Below are 22,427 nucleotides of genomic sequence, written 5' to 3' on the forward strand. Positions count from 1 at the left end.
ATTCTTATTATTTTCTGTGTATAGGCGTTTTGCTTGCATGAATGTCTGTGCCTTCAGAGGGCGTTAGATCCCCTAGAACTGGACAGATGGCTGTGAGCCACCTGATGGGTACTGGAAATTGTACCTGACCCTACTGCAAGAGCAGCGGGTACCCATAACTACTAATCCATCTCTCCAACCCCAGGGGGGCGGTTTAAGATGATCTACTTGACAATTTCCTTCACTCATGCACACAGTGGTTAGCCTATCTGAGGAAAGCTAAATTATCTACTCAGTGTTGAGCTATTGGAAGAATCCTTATCATTATAAAACAGCAGAAGGAATGATCAGGGTTTTTTTTTTTTTTTTTTTCCAGTTATAAAGACAGGATCTTGCAGTGCAGGTTCACCAGAAGTTCACAGCAGCCCTCTTGCCTCAGCCTCCTCAATTACAGATATCTATCGCCACACCTGGCTTCAAACCGACCACATTCAGATCATACACTGATTTTTTTGGGGGGGCCGGGGGGGGCAGGTTTCGAGACAGGGTTTCTCTGTGTAGCTCTGGCTGTCCTAGAACTCACTCTATAGACCAGGCTGGCCTCAACCTCAGAAATCCACCTGCCTCTGCATCCCCGGCCACACACTGATTTTGTTTGCACAAACAAATGTGGTGGAGTTTGGTAAAAAGCTTTTTGGATAATGTTGGAAATAAAAAATATTTAAAGCTGGCAGACTAACCCACATTGATTATTTTCTCCCCCAAAAAAGGATAGTAAGAGATCATAGATGGATAAGTTCACAAAAACAAAGAATATGAAGGAAAAGTAAGCAGACGAGAGATTTCAACGTAGTTCTGGATGACGCGATGAGTGGTCCTTCCCCATGGCTTCCGCTTCACTTCCTGCCCTGACTTCCTTTGGGGATGGACCACGGGTGTAAGAATGTAAGATGAAGTAACTTCTCTCCTCCAGATTACATTGGGCCATGATGTTTATAACAGAGATCGAACCCCCAACCAAGAGTGGTGGAGGGGACAGTGGCTGAAGGGAACAGCGGGAGTTACACATGAATGCTCATAAAGGCTCAGTTGTTCTAAAAGCACCGGATGACCTGAGCCTTGGAGATGCCTGAGGCCACCAAAAGGGAACTGTGACAAGGAGACTCAGGATCCTGGAAGCATAAGGGAGAGAGACCTGGAGCTGAAATCAGGGGCCTAGGGAAACACTGGCAGCTGGAGCTATTGGGTTCCTTGCTAAGTCTTCCCTCACTTATCTGCAGACCTTTCTCTTCGTGCACAGAGAGTAAGGCCATAAAAACCCTTCAGAAACATGTGGCAGTGCCAGGTGGGTTTGCTGCCTGCTGGCCTTGCTGTAAGGCACCCTGGTGGAAGTTACCTCTCCATGGGACTGTATTCCAGAGTCAGACACTACACAGCTTTTTCTTTGGGCTTTTTGGTTCCTAATAAGAAAAAATTTGAGATTACCTGTCCTGCCCCTAGCAGCCAGAGGGAGAAGCTGGAAATGCACGTACTCACCATCCACAGGAAGACAGGGGACAGAGCCCTCCAGGAAAGGAAAGAATGAGAAAGACTGCAGGGTGGCTCGCCCAGACCAGTCCAGACACCATGAGCCTGCCGAATGCTCCGGAGTGCAAGAGATCGTAGATCTCTCCTGATAACTCTATGAGCTCCGAGGGAAAGACAGCAGGCCCACCAGTGAGCAATCCCATTCCCCACCTCCACAAGGCTGCTGAAGAAGTTCTCATGACCTCATTTGTACCTGGGAATGCAAAGTGAAAGGTCTGCAGACAGCGGAAGGAGGCTCTGTCACAGGGGCACCAGAGCAAACTCAGAGGGAAGGGAGGCAGAGGAAGCTGAGGAAAGGCAGGGAAACTCCTGCAATAAAATGATTCCCTCAAAAATAAGGGAAAAGTATTGTGGCCATGGCAAAGTCACAGAATGGTATTTTATAAATAACAAAAACTCAGAGTCTTAAAGTGGCAGAGGTGTGGAGATGAATGCCAGGAAACTGGGCAGGAGGACAAACATTTGAAAACAGCTTGGTCTACACAGCGAGTGTCAGGCTAGCCAGGACTACACAGAGACCCCCCCCCCAAATGAAATAAAACAAAAAAGAAAATACCATATGCCATGGGAAATGAAACATAAGCCCTCAAAGAAGACTCAGGACATAGAACAAGGTGTCCCAGGGTGATGGCCGATTCATAAAACAGCTAGCTCATCTCCATTGGATTAGGAGGGTAGGAATTCTGCAGGCTTGTTTCCACGGAGGTGGAACTGGCTATTTTGGTCTTTTGGAAACTAACTTTTACAGTCACTTGGTAGATTTGTTATAGAACATACCAGGATAGGTTCGTAATAAACTAAACAAAAGGTTAAAAAAAGGAAACCATCACACGGTACCAGTGTTCAGTGTTGCCACTGAAACTTGACCAGACACATACTTATTAGTCTCTAACCTGAGGAGGAACCACGCTGGGGGTCTGGAACCGGAAGCGAAAGAGTAAAGGAGTTAGCAGCTCATAAGGAGTAGTAAGTGGTTAAACCGACCGCGTTGTTGATGCATCAGGAAAGACAGGGAGCAAGCCACAGAGCCACCCACCCGGCAATGTGGCTGTCTCTAGAGAAGAGAAAAAGAAAGTAAGGGGTACACGGATACCATGTTCAAACTGTGTTAAAAAAATATAGTTTCTAAAAAGTACATGTATGGGTGCTTATGGTATTATCTAAAAAATAAAAATAAAATAAAATAAAATTGTTAAAGTCATTTGCTAAGAGTGGAAATAAAGAACAACCAACCCTAGTCCTGTAATTTAATTCCCAAAAACCATGTGACCTGCAAAGGTTTAATACAGACGTTGTGTCAAGTCTGACAGCTTCTGTGCTCCACTGTTGACTTGAAATAAGATGTGGCAAAGCTTTCCATGCCCTCCTGTATTTCCACAATTCCGCATGCATGGGCTAGACCCCTGTCAGAACTCCCACAAATAATTTACTCTCGTAGCAGAGAATAGAAATTACACCTGGCTACTTCGAACTCTTCCGGACCAGAAGAGAAACCACACAAACAAGTCAGTTTCATCCTGCGTTGTTCCCCTGGCAACCATATTAAACTGCAAGGATAAAGAGCCTTTGTAGTAGCTGCTTCTATTGAATTACAATGTAAATGTTGATGCTTGCCTAGAAATGTCAACCGGCGACAGGCTTATGGAACAGATGCAGTAGCTGTTTCGCAGCGCAGGAATCCCAGGCTGCGGAGAGATGCAAGAGGTGCGCCCGGGCCATCAAGAGTCTATTCAACCGAATCTCCTTTCTCCATCAAAGCCTCGCCGCACTTCATGGATCCAGCTCAGGAAAGGTCGCTCGACTATTTGAAAACTGAAAACGACCTGCTATCTTCTATGCATCAGAGCACGAGAAGAGTTTGTTGTGGATAAGAATGCTAACAATGCAATTACGCAAGAGCCCCGGCAATCCGTTCCTTTCCCACTCTTAGCATAGCGTAACTCTAGTTCCCTGACTCTTCTGCCCGCCGCACAGTTCCCGTCCAGCGGGGTGTCAAGTGGCAGGCGGCGAACTGGCCATTTGGTTCCGGGTGGCTTGTTGATTTCTGGGTTCAGCCCTCTGTCGTCCTTCGGTTTGACCCACGGTACCTAGTGTCTGCAGGGGTGCTCCCCGCTCCTTCTCTCCCATCACCTCTACCCCAGCCCCTAGTCAGGGAAGAAAGCCAAAGTGGGTAGAAGTCAGCTCGCAGAGCCTCCAGCGTGCCACCGCTCCACTCAGGTAAACTTCGCAGTGAGTGACCTGCACTTGGAGAAGGGCCTTACCTGAGCGCGCCTCTGCCAATGGCAGCTCACCTGAGGGAGCTCCGCAGCCAATCACCGCGCAGCTCGGCCCTCGGGCTTGTACCCTTTAGTGAAAGAATTCAGCGCCTTGCGAGAAAGTTACCTGTGGCCGCCCAAGTCCGCCACTTTGCGCTCTGTGGCTGCCCATTGCCGCGATCCGGGAGGACTCCGCGCCGCCGGGCCGCCTCCGAGCGCGGGCCCCATGTGAGGGCTCCCTCCCCGCCCCCCATCCCACCTTTCCGGCTAGGTGAGGGCGCGAGCGAGCGAGCGGGCGAGCGAGAGTGGTGAGGGGGGACGAAAGCAGAATTACCTGTAGCTCTTGTTCTGCCATCTCGGGCGCTCTCACACACCTTCACCTGCACAGACTTGAAAGTCCAGTTTCACCAGAGGCTGAGGCTCCAGGAAAAGGGGAGCGAGTTCATTGGATCAAACATGTCACAAGAGTCGGACAAGTAAGTGGGTCGCACGCGCCGGCGGCGGCTGCCGCTGCCCCTGTGGGCTGATGGCAACTGGTTTGTTGTGTTTTGTTTTTTGTTTTTTTTTGTTTTGTTTTTTAAGTCGCTATTGTTGGATTCTGGTTTTGTATTTTTTTTCCCCCTTTCTTTTTCCTTTTTTCTTTTTGGTGGATCCAGATCCTGTCGAATTAGATTTCTACCCCGATTCAGGGGAGAGACCCTACACGAACGTGAATGTTTAATACCCGTTTGGGGGCCATTGCTAGTAAACGTGGCTTTTCTCTGCTTCCTCCCCGACGAATAATGAGCTCAGCTCCCACTGCCCCGACCGGACGGACCCTTGGGCACTGACTGAGGTTTTGGCAGATGGTGGCGGGAGGCCTGTAGTTAACCCCCTTGTTTGGAGGTGCTCCCCAGCCTCAGACTTACTGGGCCGTTTGGAAGTTCAGTCGACTTCCTTCGATTAGGCCAAAGGGCCTGGTGGAAAAGCGGTCTGGGCCGCTTTTGTGTGCGCTCAACAAAGGGCTTTTATGCGACTGCAGACACGGCCATCTTCCCCACTGCGGCGACCCGGGGTGCATGTGCGCCCCAGCGCGGGTCCCCGACGGAGGCGCGGGCAGGCCGCGATGGCGGGTCCGTGGGTGTGCCCGCGCCTCGCTCCCCGCCGCCGCCCACGCAAGTGTCCCGCCACCACGCGCAGGTGCGGGGCAGGACCTTCTGGGGATTGGGGGACTGGTTTTGAGGCCGAGGACGGAGGGGCGCCCACACTTGGGCCGGTCTCCCTGCGCCCCGACGTCGCCGGCTTGTACGCGTCCGGGGACCGCGCGGCCCACTGTTCGGAGGCCGCCACCTCGGGCGTGGGGCTGGATCGGCCCTCGCCTGGGCTGTCGATGGCAAGGGGGTGGGGGAGGACGGTGGAGCACAGTGGAGCACGAGGACTCCGGGCTCTCCGCGTCCTCGACCGGAGCTCTCGCCTGCCGGGGAGCCGCGTGAGCCGCGGGGCGCGGGGCCGTTGCGGTCCCCGCCTTGGGGACGGCTTTGTGCGAGCCGGGGGAGGTGGGGCCGAGGGCGGGAGCGGGAGGGAGCCGGAGGTGGGTCCCGCTGCCCTCCTTCCATTCGGTGGCGACACTTCCTTCCCCCTCCTCTCGGGGCGTCCTAGGCCGGGAACTGGCTGCGTCCTATTGGCAAGGCTCGGAGGCCGCACTTTTGCTGCCCCTGGTAACTTAACCGGGCTGGTGTGGCCACATCCCAAGGAGACTTTCCTGAGAGTCTCGACCGAGAAAAGCACAGGACCAGTCCCAAGCTGAGGACCTGGAAGGGAGGAGGGTGCAGAAGGGAAAGCCTGCCTGACCCGATTTTGGTTGGGCAAAGTCGCGATGCGGCCGATCCCTAGGACGCTTGCTTTCGTACTTTAAAACTTACTACTCTCGTCACCCTTTAAGATTTAACTGCTCAAGTCGATACCGGAATCGAAGAGCTAGTGTTAGAAACTCGGCCAGGGGCTAGACAGCTTAGGGATGGGAAAGTGATTGATTGTAGGAGATACTCCCACCCATACATATCTCGACCTCCACTTTAGCTCTCTCGGTAGTGGAGTTGTCACTTGAGTTTGAAAACTCATATTACCCAAATCCAAGACAACAACAACGTTTTATTTTTCGTTTTTAGTTTGGTTTGTTTTGAGTTTGATGTAAAAAAGGGTGCACATTTACTTTAATTGCACACTTACCACTTAGTTTGCCTGCTTAGTTCTGTGGCACTACATGAGTCAAACGAAGGAAGAACGAAAGTAGATGGGTATTTATCTTCTCCAAGTTATACTTAGCACCAATAGGGATAATTTATTCACTATTGAGTCTAAGTACCGAGTACTAACGATCTGGCTTAACGAATATGTATTACCTAGTTTTTATGGCTAATGTCTGTCTAGAATTACACGAGCATTTAATGGAAGTCCCTTTTATCTAGTTAGTGGTTTTCAGGATTTCATTTCGCATCCTGGGAAAACTAACTAACAATCCTAAGGAGACCACGATAAAACGCTCAAACCTCCCTTGATCCCTCTTCTCAAATCGTGGAGAACTTTGAAGTAGACCATGACTTCCGGGTCACATTTTAGAATCTGAGATCCTTTATTCCCCCCCACAACCCTCCTTTTCTTTTTTCAAGACAGGGATTTCTGTGTAGGTCTGGCTGTCCCGGAATTCACTCTGTTTCAAACTCAGAAATTCGCCTGCCTCTGCCACTGCCCTCCAGTGTTAGGATTAAGGCAAACACCATTATGACCGGCTCAAGATTCACTTTCTTAACGTTAATTGTCTACTATGGCCCCTGAAGGGATGGGCCGAGGTTGATGAGGCATTTGATGGGGATGGGACTCAAGAGAAAGTGCTTGAATACCTAGCAGAAGTTCAGGCCTCTGAACATGGGAGAATCCAGGAGATGGAGCTTACAGTGTTTCCGGGGGGAAATCAGCCCTAGGAGGCCTGCCTGTGTTTTCTGGAAACACTCCCCCAGAGCAAACTCTTAGAGATTAAATTCCAAATCCCAGTGAGATATAGGTAATCTTTTTAGATTGTATAGGAAGGTTTTCTGGTTAGAAAGTTTGCCTTGAAGATGGATCTTTTCAGTATTTATATCACTGTTTACTTATGTATTTAGTGTGTGTGGTGTGTGTGTGTGTGTGTGTGTGTGTGTGTGTGTGTGTGTAATTAAAGCTTGTACACAGAGGTCAAGCTGTACTCACCTTGCAGTCCTTAGTTCTTTTCTTTTACCTGTGGTTGCTGTCAGTCTTGGCAGTGAGAGCATCTCACAGCCCAGAGTCAGCCTTTTGTTGGTGAACTTTTCAGATTGAAATGTTCTGCTTTGTATGTTCTACAGTACTGATGTTATCATTCATTAAAGCAAAGAAGAAAAAGGACATTTTGTCTCTGTATTCGTTTTAAAAGGTCCTGTTCTCCCATCTTAACCTTTTATGGCAATTGATGATCTTTGTCAATAAGTATATTTTTTGTAAGTAAGGCTCTGTTTGATTAAGAGACTCTTCTGGGAGGTCTGGGAGATGGTGGTACACAGTTTTAATCCCAGCACTGGGGAGGCGGAGGCAGGTGGATCTTCAAGTTTGAAGCCAGCCTGATTTACAGAGAGAGTTACTTCCAGGACAACCAGGGCTACACAGAGCTATACAGAGAAGCCTTGTCTGGAAAAATAAAACAAAACAAAACAAAACCGAAAACTGTATAAAATACATCAAGAGGACACGCATACATGTGTACAGGTAATAACGGATTCCATATAGGTATTTCATAAGCATAAAACATGCTTCCTGGTTATGTACTGCTTGTAGTACCTTCCATAAGCGGCTCAGGAGAATTTGCAGGTGTGGGAAACAGGCCATATTCATAAGGGGCTTGCACTACACTGAAGGACAATCCAAAAATAGACATTAATTTAAGACAGCACCTGACAAATGCCTAAAAGTTACAATAATTTTTTTTGTTTTGTTTTGTTTTTTGTTTTTCGAGACAGGGTTTCTCTATATAGCCCTGGCTGTCCTGGAACTCACTCTGTAGACCAGGCTGGCCTCGAACTCAGAAATCCACCTGCCTCTGCCTCCCAAGTGCTGGGATTAAAGGTGTGCACCACCACCGCCCAGCCGAATTTTTAAAGCAGTTTTAACAATACAGTACAATTCATTATTGTTGTTTTGGAATTTCAAGATGGGGCATGAGAACCACCACCTGACACAACGCATGGCTATTAATACACCTTTCCCATCCACCCCCATCTGCCTACTACAACCACAGTCGTGTGTTTTAGCTTAAGGAGTTGACTAAATATATTCAGTTTAAAATTTTCCTTACCTTTAAAATATTCATTTCCATTAAGCTTTATTAAATATCCTTTAAGGTAAAAAATGCAAATAATTCATCACATCTCCTCTCTGCCAGTACAAATACCTACTCTTTTTTTTTTCACCTCAAGTATGTGGATATTGGACGTTTTGATTTAGACATTGAGATTCACAGGTAAACCTCAGGATGCTTACAAGTTCAGCAGGTGTTAGGAGAACAAGGTCAACCAACTGAGAAACAATCAGCTGGGCAAGGACAGATACTGTGTGGAAAGCCAAGAGGGATGACGATTCAGGAGAATGTGTTTCCATAGAGCAGTCAACCTCCCTGAGATGGCCTGTGAAGGAAGACCTGAAGGAAACGAGGGGCCAAGCCCCGACGATAGATTCCTGGAGTAGAGATTTCCCAGGAAAAAGCCTTGAGCTGTGCACCCTTCGGAGGAAGTTAATGTAATCAGTTTTCTGCTAATCCAGGCATCTGCATGCTCAATAACAAAGTTTTGCTTGAGTAGGGTGATCGAGAAGGGTAACCAGTGAGTACCCAGTGGGTAAAAGAAGAACCAACTGATACCATCAGTTTACCTCCTTTCCTAGCACATGTGGGGGTTAATGCTGAGGTCGAGTGTTCTGTTCCTTTGCAGGAACTAAATCGTGCGTTCTTGTTATAGCAGAGTGAATAAATGTACACACTGTAGAAAAGCCCCGGGTTAGGGCTGACTCGGAAGGACAGTCAGTGTACAGGGGTATGTGCTAGACACCCCCGTATCTCCCGACTTGGAATTTAGCCTACCACAGTCTTGTACACCTCAGACCCATCAGCCTGTGCAAACAAGACTGCCGTCTCCTCTCCCCCTTGCTTTCATTCAGCCTCTGCAAGCTGCACCCATCAGAGGAGTTGGACTTGTCACACGCATGCACCTGGAGGAAAACGATGCAGACTGCTTTAATTGGCGTCCTGTCACCTACCAAGTGAACTGACACTCAGGCAAGACTGGCTTACCGAAACAAATCATAAAACATTGGGCAACACTACCAAAATAGAGTTAAAAAAAATATTTGAATAAATTATGTCTGTGTTTAAGAATAGGATTCCATATAGCAATTTTTTTTTTTTTTTTGGCTAGAAGAACCATAGACTTTTTGTTTGTTTGTTTGTTTGTTTTTTGAGACAGGGTTTCTCTGTATAGCCCTGGCTGTCCTGGAACTCACTCTGTAAGACCAGGCTGGCCTCGAACTCAGAAATCCGCCTGCCTCTGCCTCCCAAGTGCTGGGATCAAAGGTGTGTGCCACCACTGCTTGGCTGAGGTCTGCGTCGTTAAATGTGCTTGTGAAGAGTTTTTTTGTTTTTTGTTTTTTAGTATAGAATAGAGTTTATTTAGGGCATGGGGAGGGGAGTTAAGAGGGTAGTAGAGGCAGAGAGAGGCAGAGAGAAGGAGAGAGTAGAGAAGTAGGGGCCAGCCATGACCATGTGGAGAGGGGGGGAAGGGAATGGGGAGAGGGGCAAAAGGGGGGCAAGAGACAAGAGAGAGAGCAGGGGTAAGAGTTGTGAAGAGTTCTTAGCCAAGCTAAGAGCAGTTGCCTCGGCCCCTGTATGACTGTAGTCTAAGCAGGCGTGTTTTCCTTCCCTTCTTCCTTTTCCTTACATCTCCTTTTGCTTTTGTCTTTTGAAACAAAAGTCTCACATAGCTCAGGCTAGCCCCAAACTCATTAGTTAGTGATAACCTTAAACTCCCAATCCTGCCTCTGCCTTTGGAGTCTCCAGATATCAAGTGCACATTTCTGATTTGTTTTGAGAGACAAATCTTTTTGTAACCACGGCTGTCCTGGAACTCTGCCTGGGATGCTGGGATGAAAGGCGTGCATCACTCTGCCTGGCTACATCTCTGGCTTTGTCATGAACACTTTGGCTGGATAGTGTCTTTTCCATTCCCACTTGCCTGAACCAGGCTGTTTTCCTTCCCTCCCTCCCCTTCTTGATCCATCTCCCTAACATCTCTTTACTTATTAGGATTCCTCCTATATTATCTGGTGAGCATTGAGTCTTACCAGATCAGATGTGTTTGCTCACTCACGTTTGTGAACTTCAGTAGCCCATCCTCTTCACCTCTGCCGTGTGTGGTCACGTGATGGCAGCAGGTGTTGCTCTGTCTAATTTGAATGAGCTAACTTTACTGCTGGGGGGAGGGGAAGGGAGGTTAATTGTTTTTGATGTAAGATTTATTGGGGTTCTCGCTCCCAATCCCTGGTGCCCATGTTGGGGTGTCTTCACAGCCTCTGCCATCCCAGGTGATGGTGCCCAGTGATTGCTGCTCAGCTAAACAGGCGGCAATGTAGGCCTGTTCTGAAACTGGAGCCATCAGCTTGGCAACCCGGCCCAGGAAGAATTCCTCAGTGAGCAGCTACAGGCTGAATAGGAATTTTGCTTTGGCCCATGAGGTCTAGTTGGTCCTTGGTTGCTTAGTGAAGACTCCCATGTGAGAGTCCCTCAATAGCACTCCTTTTGGACCCTCAGCCCCTGCCCTATAGTACACCTCTTAGATAAAGCCAGCGTCCTTGCAACAGCTTTCTTTTCTACCTTCTTTCTTTCTTTCTTTCTTTCTTTCTTTCTTTCTTTCTTTCTTTCTTTCTTTCTTTCTTTCTTTCTATTCATTTATCCTTTGCCAGCAAGGTGTATTTTATGCTGCTGCATTTCTTTTTCTTTAGGCAATCCTGGGGGTGGGGCAGAGGGGCGGGGGTCAAGCCTAAGACCTGTCACATGCCAGGCAAGCACAGTGATGTCCCCCTAGTTCCACTGTAAGTCCCCTCCTCCTCCCAGACATGGGAGATCCACCTGCCTCTGCATCCTTGAGTCCTGGGATCAATGGCATGTGCCATCACACATACACACACACACACACAACACACACACATGCATATTTATGATTACTCTTTTTCTGCATGTATGTGTGTGCACCACTTTCTTGCCTGGTGCCTGAGGAGGCCATAAGAGGTATGATATTCCCTGGAACTGGACTCACAGATGACTGTGGGACACGCTGTGGGTCTGGGAATTGAACCTTTGGAAGCAGCCAGAGCTTTTAACTGTTGAGCCATCGTTCCAGACTCCACGCTAGCCTTCTTACCAGTAAATGGCACAAGGCTAACTGGAATAGAAACTCAAAAGAATCTGAGGGGATCTTTACCCTCTTCCATCCCAACTGTATTAGGACAGGAAATAATGGAGCTCCGCCTGCTTTGGGCGAGTAGTAGCAATATTACTTATTAAAAACTGTACATTCTGAATTGCTCCTTGATTATCCGTACCTGAGAACTTTGTAGGAAGTACTAGCAAAACTGGTGATTTCAGCGTATATTATTATGAAAATAAGTCTGGGTTGTAGAGACTGGGCTGGTGCATTTGAATGGGCATTCTGTGAAAGCAGTTGCTGCCCCTGGCTTGTGAAGCTTCGTTTTTTTTTTGTTTGTTTGTTTGTTTTTTTTTTCCTTCGAGACAAGGTTTCTCTGTGTAGCCCTGCCTGTCCTGGTACTCACTCTGTAGACCAGACTGGCCTCGAATTCAGAGATCCGCCTGCCTCTGCCTCCCAAGTGCTGGGATTAAAGGTGTGCGCCACCACCGCCCAGCTGCATCCTATTTTACTTTGTAATGAATTCGGGTGGCAGATGGTGAACTTGGGCGGCAGCACATTGCAGAGGTCTGATTTCACTTGCACTCCCAGGGAAATGCTTCCTCTCCAAGCGCTAATGCTGGCGCCCTTCAGAGCAGGAGAGGAAAGCAACACTCACTCCTTAAATTACAAATAGAAACACCGAAGGGCCCACTTCTCCCTTAAAGGTCCATGCTCATAGCTTTTCAGTTTCTGTTGTTTTGTCTCACTATTATTATCAGTATTATTATTATTGTTGTTATTGTCGTTATTTTCAGTAGGAGACTGGAGTCCAGGGTATCCATGTGTTAGACAAACACTCTGACATTGAGCCCACCACCACCCTCCACCCCCAGCCAAGGATCAAGTTGGGGAAAGACTCAAGTTGGAGAGAGGAAAGAGGGAAGGAAGGAATAAAGAGAGCAGACAGGCACGAGTAAAGCGACTAAAGCGGCTGGGTAGGTAGGACTGCAGAGCTTGGGGATAGACGGTTGGCCTGAAATTATTCCCAGGAAATTAGGCTGGTTTTAACTTGAAGCCTAGAATCCTGACATGGGACAAATCTTAGGGCCCACGCCGAGCACGTGTGTAACCAAGTTAGGGGTTTGGGGCTGAAAATTTCATAAGCAAAATGTTTGGCGTCCCTCCTGTGGTGCATGCTGGGATTGTACACATGAGATTAAGCCTGGAGTAGTCTGGGAAAACACGCCTCTTTTTTCTTTGCAGGAAGTAGGCGTAGGTATTGTGTGTTCTCTTAAACCGTGGATGTGAGTCTGTGAAGAGCTGGCCCCGAGTGGGTCCGGAGGTCACCAGCGCTTTCCTTCCCACGCTCAGCCAACAGCGTTGCCTCAGTTCTCAGTTCAGTGAACCCCATAAAAGCACTGCTTTCGGTACTCCTCCTGTCTGTCTTTCTTAAGAACCTGGAACATAGCGTTTACCTCTTTACTGTATTGCCAATAAGGTAATTAACATAAGATCAGAGTATTTGCTTTTCCTTTATTTATTTATTTTTCTTTTCACCTGCAAAATGGAGTTAGATGAGGTGATCTCTAAAAGCCCTCCAACATCTGGAGTCTACTTTTTTTCCTTATAAAGAGGTCTGGGCGGCTCCTAGGATCCAGAGAGAGCCAGGCTGTGGGCCTGACTCCTTTTCATGAGCCTCCCCAGACTCAAAGGTCATCTGATTAAGAGCCCAAGTGAGTCGAGGCCTCCAGCAGGCCGGGGGCACCGTGAGGGCATAGCATCCGCAGGGCAGCTAGGCCGTGAAATCAGTGGTTGGTTCACTGGAGGATTTCTGCCCTCGCAGCCTCCCGGGGCTGCTAGATAAGTGGTTCAGGAAATCAGATAAGCAGCGCTGGCAAGGACGCTGAGAACTTCACAGACAGGGCCCTGGAAGTGGCTTCTGCTGGGCCCACGGCTGGAGAAGGGGGGGATTGCGAGGAACGAACGCTTAGGAAGGCGAGAGGCGTGGCCTGCTCCCCCTTCTCATCCTCCTTCCTCTCTTTTTCTCCTTTCTCTTTATCCTCCTTCTCCCTTCTTACTTCTTCCTGTTCTCCCCTTTGCCCCACTTCCGCCCGACCCCTGCTTCTCCTACTCCCTTTCCTCTCCTCTCTCCTCTTCTTCCCCCACTCCTTCCTTCTTTCTCCTTTTCCCTATGCTTCCCTTTAATAATCCAGGGAACTCATGTAGTGAGTTTTGGCTTCTAAAAAAAAAAACCAAACAAACCAAAAACCAAAACAAACAAACAAACAAAAAAACCCAGTTATGTGACTATTTTTTATTTTAATCCCAGGTGTGCGATAACAAGCTGCTTCACAGCAGGGGATTACGATTCGCCTGGTGCACAGGCAGGGGCGTGGTTGTTTTTGCCTGCTGCAGAGAGTTTAATTCTGGGGACTCTGGAAAGCATAAAACCAGGAATGGCTGGAGAGGGCCTGGGCAGCCTCTGTTCCCCCTGCTGCTGCTAGATCCTCCTGCTGCATTTGCTCTTGTGGTTGCTGGATATTCAGGTCATGAAGATTGGACTTGCCCATAGGAACCTGACGCCCCTAATGAGCAGGACGTGGTCTAGAGAGGTCTACATCCTCTTTTCCCTCTAATCTTCTTTCTCTACTACCTAGTATTGAGGGGTTGGAAGAGATTAGCGTGGAAAAAGGGTTGAAAGGGTATAAGATATAAGAACCCAAGCTGGGCAACGGTGGCGCATCCCTTTAATCCCAGCACATGGGAGGCAGAGGCAGGCGGACTTCTGAGTTCGAGGCCAGCCTGGTCTACAGAGTGAGTTCCAGGACAGCCAAGCCTATATAGAGAAACGCTACACAGAGGGCGATACATCATACTTTTAAAGTATGTAAAGCAGGGACTAGAGGTGTGGCCAAGATGACCAGTGAGTGTTGTCCTTCCTACAGACTACAGATTTCCTTCCCAGCACTCATCCGAGTGACTCACAACAACCGGAAACTCCAGCTCCACGGGGCTGCCCTAGGCATCAGCACACATAAGCGCATACATCCTCACACACAACACACACATGTACATATAATTAAAAATAATAAAATAAGTCTTAAACTATGGATGCCATCTGTATTGATGAGAAACAGGCATGATTCACGACGGAAGTGTAGTTAAGAACTGAGGCCATAAAGAGTATACAAGTGGCCGCTATACGCCGGGAGCAGGGCTTAGCTTTACTAATTAAGAAACAGATATTTGTTTTGATTTTGGTTCTGGTTTTGATTTTTCCAGACAGATTTCTCTCTGTAGCCTTGGCTGTCCTGAAACTCTTTCTGTAGACTAGGTTGGCCTTGAACCCACAGAGCCGGCTGTGCCTCCTGAGTGCTGGGATTAAAAGCATGAGCCACCAATGCCTGGCAAGAAACAGATTTTATGACAGGAATGATCCAGAATTACTCTGACAAGATGACCAAGATTAATAGGGCTAGAATAAGGTAAACACCACAGCTGAAGGATCACAGATCACCCCACAGTCTCTGAAAGGCAGGTTAGTGCACTATATATTCACATGTGTATCTGGTGCCTGAGGAGGCTAGAAGTAGGAGCTGAATCCTCCAGAACTAGAGTGACAGACAGTAGTGAGCTGCTGTGTAGTGCTGGGGACATGCAAGAGCAGCGAGTGCTTTTAGTTGATGGGCTATCCTTCTAGTCCTCATTTTTTTGGTGTGGTTTTGAGATGGTCTGACCTCAAACCTATGTTCTGGCTTTAGCCTTCTAAGTGCTGAAATAACTGGCATGTGTTTACCTACATTAATTATTACCTACATTAATTATTAATACATACATGTATATATATATATATATATGTATATATACATATCAGAAATCCTCTAAATGCCTGGCTACAAAGGAACTTTCCAGAAGTTGAGGGTTGGCAAGATAAGGGGCTGCAGTATAAACATTAAAAGTCATATTGTTGGGGCTGGAGAGATGACTCAGTGGTTAAGAGCACTGACTGCTCTTCCAGAGGTCCTGAGTTCAAATCCCAGCAACCACATGGTGGCTCACAACCATCTGTAATGGGATCTGATGCCCTCTTCTGGTGTTCTGGTGTGTCTGTGTACTCACATACATAAAATAAATAAATAAATCTAAAAAAAAAAGTCATATTGCACCGGGCAGTGGTGGTGCATGCCTTTAGTCCCAGTACCTAAGAGGCAGAGGCAGGCAAATCTCTGAGTTAGAGGCCAGCCTGGTCTATAGAGCAAGTTCCAGGACAGCCAGGGCTATACAGAGAAACCCTGTCTTTACCCTCCCAACCCCATCAAAAAAGACGTCATATTACCTGAGAAATACTGAGTGGGAGGAGAAAATGTTTGTCCTAATCGAATGTTTACTGGAGTAGAAAATGCAGGCAGATAACACGCTTGCAGATAAAGAATGCTTTGTTCCCTGCAGGGGGAAATACAGGTGTTCCTGCCTCTGGTTTTCTGCTTTGTTGGAGTGAGCATGCTCTGCTTTTGTTATTAAGGAGAAATTTTAAAGACTCTTTCTAAGCCGGATGGTGGTGGCACACATCTTTAATCCCAACATTCCAGAGAAAGTGGCAGGCAGATCTCTGAGTTCCAGGTTAGCCTGGTCTACAGACTGAGTTCCAGGACAGCCAGGGCTACATAGAGAAACCCTGTCTTGAAAAACTTTTTTTTTTTTAAAGACTGTTTTTAAAAATAGCTACTCTACCATGGAGGCAGGCATTTAAAAATGAGACATACCTTCCCCCAAATTGAACTGAAAAGCTTGCCCCGGTTAAGTTACCCTAGTGCACGGCTTTCTGGTCAGTGTGCCAGGTGGCCCCTTGGTCACTGACCCTTGGCCCTATTCCTTCACATGCCTGGAGATGGCAGGTTTTGTGTCATAATGATTTGGGATTTTTGCATAATTACAATTGTTAAATACAATTAGTTTTCTTTTTTAAATATATCTTTTTAAAAAAGATTTATTTACTTCATGTATATGAGTACACTGTAGCTGTCCTCAAACACAACAGAAGAGGGCCTCAGATTCAATTAGCAGATGGCTGTAAGCCACCATGTGGTTGCTGGGACTTGAACTCAGGACCTCTGGAAGAGCAGTTGGTGCTCTTAACCCCTGAGCTATCTCTCCAGCCCCAATTAGTTTTCAAAAGTGTGAGTAGTGAGGAACTTTCCATCTTTGTATACTTCGAAACTGGAGAATGAATGCAAAATCAAGAAACATTTCCTGTCCTCTGGGCTGAGTGTGCATGTGCTCGTACATGTGGGCAGAAACCCTTAAAAGCGCTCTCCATAGGAAATTCTGCCTCAGTCCGAACTGTCCCAGACTCCACCCAAGTGATCTTGGGAGAGAGGTGGCGTTGGCTCCAACTGTGTTTGCTTTTTATGAGGGGTGTCGCAGCAGAGACTGGAATCTGGCCTTCTAAAGCTGAAAATGGTGTAGGGCTATGTTAACAACCCTTCCCTCCCTCTCACTGACTGCCTTCTGCACAGGATCATGGCTCCTCCTACAGCTTCTACAAAGATTACTGTGGGCCATTCCTTGAGCGCCGTGCTTACTGGCTTCACTGTAGGACCTTTTCTGAAGCTTCCTCACAAACATTCAGTTACTTTACTTATCAGCAGATCCAAAGAGCATCTACGGCAGAGAACAAAGAGAACATGATGGGAACTTGGAGGAACTGGCTTCGTGGAATCGGAGATCTTGCCAAAGTCATGTTGTGAAGGGCAAAGGAGCCTTAAAACGTTTGTGAAATGTGAGCAAAGATGCAGGCAGCTGTAGGCTGTAGCAGTCAACCCATGTGAAGAGCCAGAGGGATGCTGAGGTAGCGGCTGCAATAGTGAGACTTGCAATCTTGGCACACATTTAGACCCAAGTGTCCACCCGGCTGGCCTCATCCAACTCATGACTGGCCAGTGAGCCTCCATGGCCAGAGGCTGGATTAGGTGTTTGAAATAGGCCTGGAGCATGGAAGATGGTGAAAACATTTTTCTAGGGCTGGAGAGATGATGGCCCAGTGGTTAGAAGCATCTGATGCTCTTCTAGAGGACCCAAGTTCAGTTCCCAGCCCTCACGTCAGACAGCTCACAACCACCTGCAACTCCATCTCCAAGGCTCTGACACCCTCTTTCATGGGCACCTCACCTGCACATGTGGCATATACTCAACACAGGCATACATAGACACACATAAAAAAAAAATTCTAAAAAAAAGTTTTCTTAAGTCTTGGATGTCTTAGGGTTTTACTGTTGTGAACAGGCACCACGACCAAGGCAACTCTTATGAGGATGACATTAGTTGGGGATGGCTTACACGTTTAAAGGTTCAGTCCATTATCATCAAGGCAGGAGCATGGGATTGTCCACGCAGGCATGGGGCTGGAGGAGCTGAGAATTCTACATCGTGTTCCTAAGGCAGACAGAAGACTGGCTTCTAGGCAGCTAGGAGGAGGGTCTCAAAGCTCACCCTCACAGTGGTGGTACACCTATTCCAAGAAGGCCACACCTCCTAATAGTGCCACTCCCTAGGCCAAACATATCCAAACCACACCACTTTGGATTTTTATTATTTGGCATATCAGTCAGATTTTGGTATTTTGGAGACAGACAGGGTCTCATTGTATAACTGTCCTGGAACTCACTATCAGTGCCAGGCTGGTCTTGAACTCACAGAGTTCCTCCTGCCTTTTTCTCCAGAGTGCTAGATTAAAAGTGTATACTACCACAGCTAGTGCCACCACTCTTGGCTTAGATTAATATTTTACTATTTGTTTTGTGTGCGACATGCATGTGTGTATATATATATGTGCTTGTGTGTATTTGTATGTGCGTGTGCATATGTATGTATGTATGTATGTATCTATGCATGTGTGTATGTGTGTGTGTGTGTATGTGCATGTGTAGAGGCCAGAGGAAGGTATTGTGTACCCTCACCTTTCTTCTTGGCCTAGCTCCCCTGAGACAGGGCAGCCCACTGAATTTTGAGCTCATCAGTTTATAGAGAGGCTGTCCTCCAGCCACCCCCATCGGTTTCTATTGCCTCTCCCCAGCTCCGGGGTTGTAAGTGTGAACCATGTTAGACTATTTAAGTGAGAACAGGAGATCTGGACTCAGATGGTCCTAAGGTAGAGCAAATGTCCTTACCCACTGGTCGTTTCCCCAGCCCCTGGATTATTTTATAGATCACTGCTTAAAGTACTTCTGAATGACCTAGTTATCTTCAGACACACCAGAAGAGGGCATCAGATCCCATTACAGGATGGTTGTGAGCCACCATGTGGTTGCTGGAATTGAACTCAGGACCTCTGGAAGGGCAGTCAGTGCTCTTAACCGCTGAGCCATCTCTCCAGCCCCGACCTTTGAATTTCTAATCCTCCTGCCGCTGCCTCCCAGGAACCTTTAAAGGTGTGCACCATGGCACCTGGCAGTGACTTATTTTTAAGTTGCTCTGTACTTCAGGCTGCTCCCTCTGAGGATAAATACTTCAGTGGCTTCACATTTCTTCACTACGTGAACATCCACAAGGCTGATGTTCTACTGTTTCTCCACTGCTTTGTCCTACTGAGGCTGGGACTTCAGTGACCATCTTTGCAGATAAACATTTGCACATGATTTAGACACATTCTAGGGAACTGGACTTCCTGACCAAGAGCCGTGCATTTTTTTCAAACATTTGCTTCCCATTTCCAAATGGCCCTGCTACATTGTACACTTCACTTTACCTTCATGTTCTCTCTCTTCTCTCTCTCTCTCTCTCTCTCTCTGTCTCTCTGTCTCTGTCTCTGTCTCTCTGTTTCTCTCTCTCTCTCTCTCTCTCTCTGTCTCTCTGTCTCTGTCTCTGTCTGTCTCTCTCTCTCTCTCTCTCTCTCTCTCTCTCTCTCTCTCTCTCTCTCTCTCTCTCTCCTTTTGAGACAGGGTTTTTCTATGTAGCTCCAGCTGTCCTGAAGCTCACTTTATAGACCAGGCTGGCCTCACAGATCTGCCTGTATATGCCTCCTGAGTGTTGGGATTAAAATCATGAGCCACTATTGCCCAGCAATGTGGCATTTTCTTTTAATTTGCATTTCCTTGTTTTTCTTTCCTCACAGTCCTTCTTTCCCTCCCTCCCTCCCTCCCTCCCTCCTTCCTTCCCTCCATCCCTCCCTCCCTCCCTCCCTGCCAGGCCCTTAAACTTGCTAAGGAAGCATTCTGCCACTAAGTTACACACCTCCCTGCTGCCCTCCACCCCCAGTCTCTCATGTGATCTTTTCCATCTTTATACATTTGTATCTGTTTACTTGATATTTTGGTATCTCTAAAGCCCTTTTTTATGCAGAGTCAGCTCTAGACTGGGATGGGCCAGTGAGTCTGAGAATAGGTCCCAATATTCAGCTTTCCTTCTTTGCCACTGAAACCATGACACCGGTCAGCATTTCCACTTCAGGGAAGGATGGGATGCTGTCTCTGAGCAGACCACTGGTGAGTGAGCTCAGAATGAACACCACACAATGCCCACGGCTCAGTCCAGATGCACACCTCACTGGCCCTTACTATCCTGTTGAGTGTGGAGAAACCAGACACACAGCTAGCACCTGCTTCATGCTGAGCCCTCAAAGATGACACAGGCCACTAATTTAAGGATGTAATTAGAAGGGAAGAAAGCCATCTTAGAAAACCAGTGCTATTTCATGGTTAGCTTCCACTCTTCAGGCAATTAGGACGATGGAGACAAGTGCAAAAAAAGACAGAGTCCTCAGGTGTGTGCCCCCTCCTTGGAAAGGAGTGCCACTGTTTTTCATTTCTTAGCTTCAATAGGCTTCCCTCCATCCCCCACCCCTTGGCCTATCAAGCCTGGCCACCCAAGTGTCCAAATCTCAGAAACCCACATGGTAGAGCTTATGGAATTTGTGGAAATTGTTCTCTGACCACCACACTAGTGCACACTGCAGTACACTAGTGCCGTTCTAGCTTGCACACACACTGGATAAATGTAATAATAAGGCTAAATGTAATAATAATTTTAGAAAGTAATGCTATTTTCAGATGAGTCAACTTTTCAAGGACAAATTTCCAGAACCCTGTAATTAAACAATAATTTATATTAAATTTTGTTGTTGTTGTTGTTGTTGTTATTGTTGGGGTAGTATTTTTGAGACAGGGTATTGCTATAATCAGTCTTCATTTTGTAGCCTAGACTGATCTCCAACTGGTGGCAATCTCCCTGACTCAATCTGTTGGTTAGTTTTATGTCCACTTGACACAAGTTAGGGCCATCTGAGAAGAGGGATTTGTTTTGTTTTGTTTGTTTGTTTGTTTGTTTGTTTGTTGCTTTCGAGACAGGATTTCTCTGTATAGCCCTGGCTGTCCTGGAACTCACTCTGTAGACCAGGTTGGCCTCGAACTCAGAAATCTGCCTGCCTCTGCCTCTCAAGTGCTGGGATTAAAGGTGTGCGCCACCTCTGCCAGGCTAGGAAAATACCTTCAGAGCCAGGAGTGATGATGCATGCCTTTAATCTCTGAGTTTGAGGCCAGCCTGATCTATAGAGTGAGTTCAGGGAAAACAGGGGTACAGAGGAAAACCCTGTTTAGAAAAACAATAACAACAAAACAAACAAAAAGAAAATACCTTCATGGGACTGACCTTTAGGTCTTTGGGGTATTTTCTTTATTAATTATTAATTTATTAATCATGGATTATTAATGATTCGTGTGGGAAGTCCCAGCTCACTGTGGGTGCTGGACAGGCGAGTCCTGAGTTGTATAAGAAGCCAGTAAAAAGCGTCCTCTGTGGCTTCTGCTTTGGTTTCTGCCTTGAGTTCCTGTCCATCTCTCTCGCTGATGGACTCCTGTCCATCTCTCTCGCTGATGGACTATAATCTGTGAGGGAAAGCAAGCCCTCTCCTCTGCAGGCTGCTTTTACTCTCAGGTGTGTATCACAGCAGGTCTCATGATCTTGGAGGTCTAGGTTGTAAACTGGCCGGGGTGGCGCTACCATAATCCCAGAGGGTGGGAACCCAGGGAGGATAAGCCTCTCTACCTGCGGAGTTTAAGAGTAAGCCAAAGGAACAAAACCAACACAGCTACGGCTGTCCCCACGGTGTGGTCCCTGTTTACCTGCAGGTTATTCCAGTGGTTGAAGGTCATATGTATGGAAACTTGTGGTTTATGGGAGCAATGTGAATCTTCTCTGCCAAGATACAACTTGGGCTTATCTAGAGCAATTAGGAATTTGGTTTGAAAGTGTATGGCCTCTCTCTCAGGCCAGAGAGTGAGAGTCATGGCTGCGAGCCCACTCGCCCTCCTGGCTGACTTTTTGGTTATGTATATGTTTTCCCGAGAAGACTTAGCAAAGAGGACCTGGAAAAGTGATTCCAGTTTAATTACTTTGGCCACCAAATTAGGGGATACATTTAATACAGCAGAGCGTTAGGCATCATCTCCAATGCTTTCTTAGTCACCTAGAATTTTTGGACCACCCCACCCCCACCCCCACCTCCACCTCACGAAACCTGTAAAGCTCCTAAGGAAAGAGCAGTCTTCTGGGGACTGGTCACACTGTGTGGGGCTAGGACTTATCAGGTTTTTTTCATTAAAATTTTTTATATTTATTTGTATATGTGAACAGTGTTAATGTACTTTATTTTCTTTTTAAGTTTTTATTTTGTATATGTTTTTAAAAATAAACTTTATATATTGAGATACTGCTCATTGCTCACCATAGTCTGTCTTTGGGCTGCTCCTTAGAGATCTTAAATTTTTAAAAAATTAATCTTTTTTTAAATTCTTTTTATCTTTCCCTTTCGGAGGGTTGGGGTCTCTTTTCCGTTCTTTTTAAAGAAAGATTTGGTTTTATTATTTTAATTATGTGTATAGGAGAGGGAGTATGTGCAGGAGAATGCATGAGCCTGCAGGGGTCAGAGGTCAGACCCCCTGGAGCTGGAGCCACCACGCCTGGCTTCTGCCTTTAAAAACAAATTCTTATCTCCTATTCTATAAATTTACCATTTCAGAACAGTGTCAACACACACGGTGAGATAGCTCAGCTGGTAGGGCCCTTGGCCCTGAGCCCTGCAATCTTCGTTTGATCCCCAGAACTCACATGCAGCAGAAGAGAACAACTTCTAAAACTTGTTCATGCTTCTTCCATGGCACAGACCACCCCCTAG

At 47.0% G+C, this 22,427-nt stretch overlaps 1 protein-coding gene across 3 annotated transcripts in view; it reads left to right on the top strand.

Annotated features, from left to right (window-relative positions):
* The first annotated feature begins 3,904 nt into the window (after positions 1-3,904).
* The window catches only part of Grhl2 (grainyhead like transcription factor 2), a 126,254-nt gene continuing 107,731 nt past the window's right edge, over positions 3,905-22,427 (top strand). Inside the window, exon 1 of one of the 3 annotated variants that reach the window (XM_031358293.1) lies at positions 3,905-4,092. Coding sequence is in view for 2 of the 3 variants with exons in the window: in XM_031358292.1 (XP_031214152.1) it covers positions 4,278-4,297 (20 nt within the window). In the remaining variant the exon portion in view is untranslated. Of the gene's footprint in view, positions 4,298-22,427 lie in introns of all 3 variants that reach the window. The other 2 variants (XM_031358292.1, XM_031358291.1) reach the window with 2 other exon arrangements.

Source organism: Mastomys coucha, unplaced genomic scaffold (assembly GCF_008632895.1).
Source record: "Mastomys coucha isolate ucsf_1 unplaced genomic scaffold, UCSF_Mcou_1 pScaffold7, whole genome shotgun sequence".
Taxonomy (NCBI): domain Eukaryota; kingdom Metazoa; phylum Chordata; class Mammalia; order Rodentia; family Muridae; genus Mastomys; species Mastomys coucha.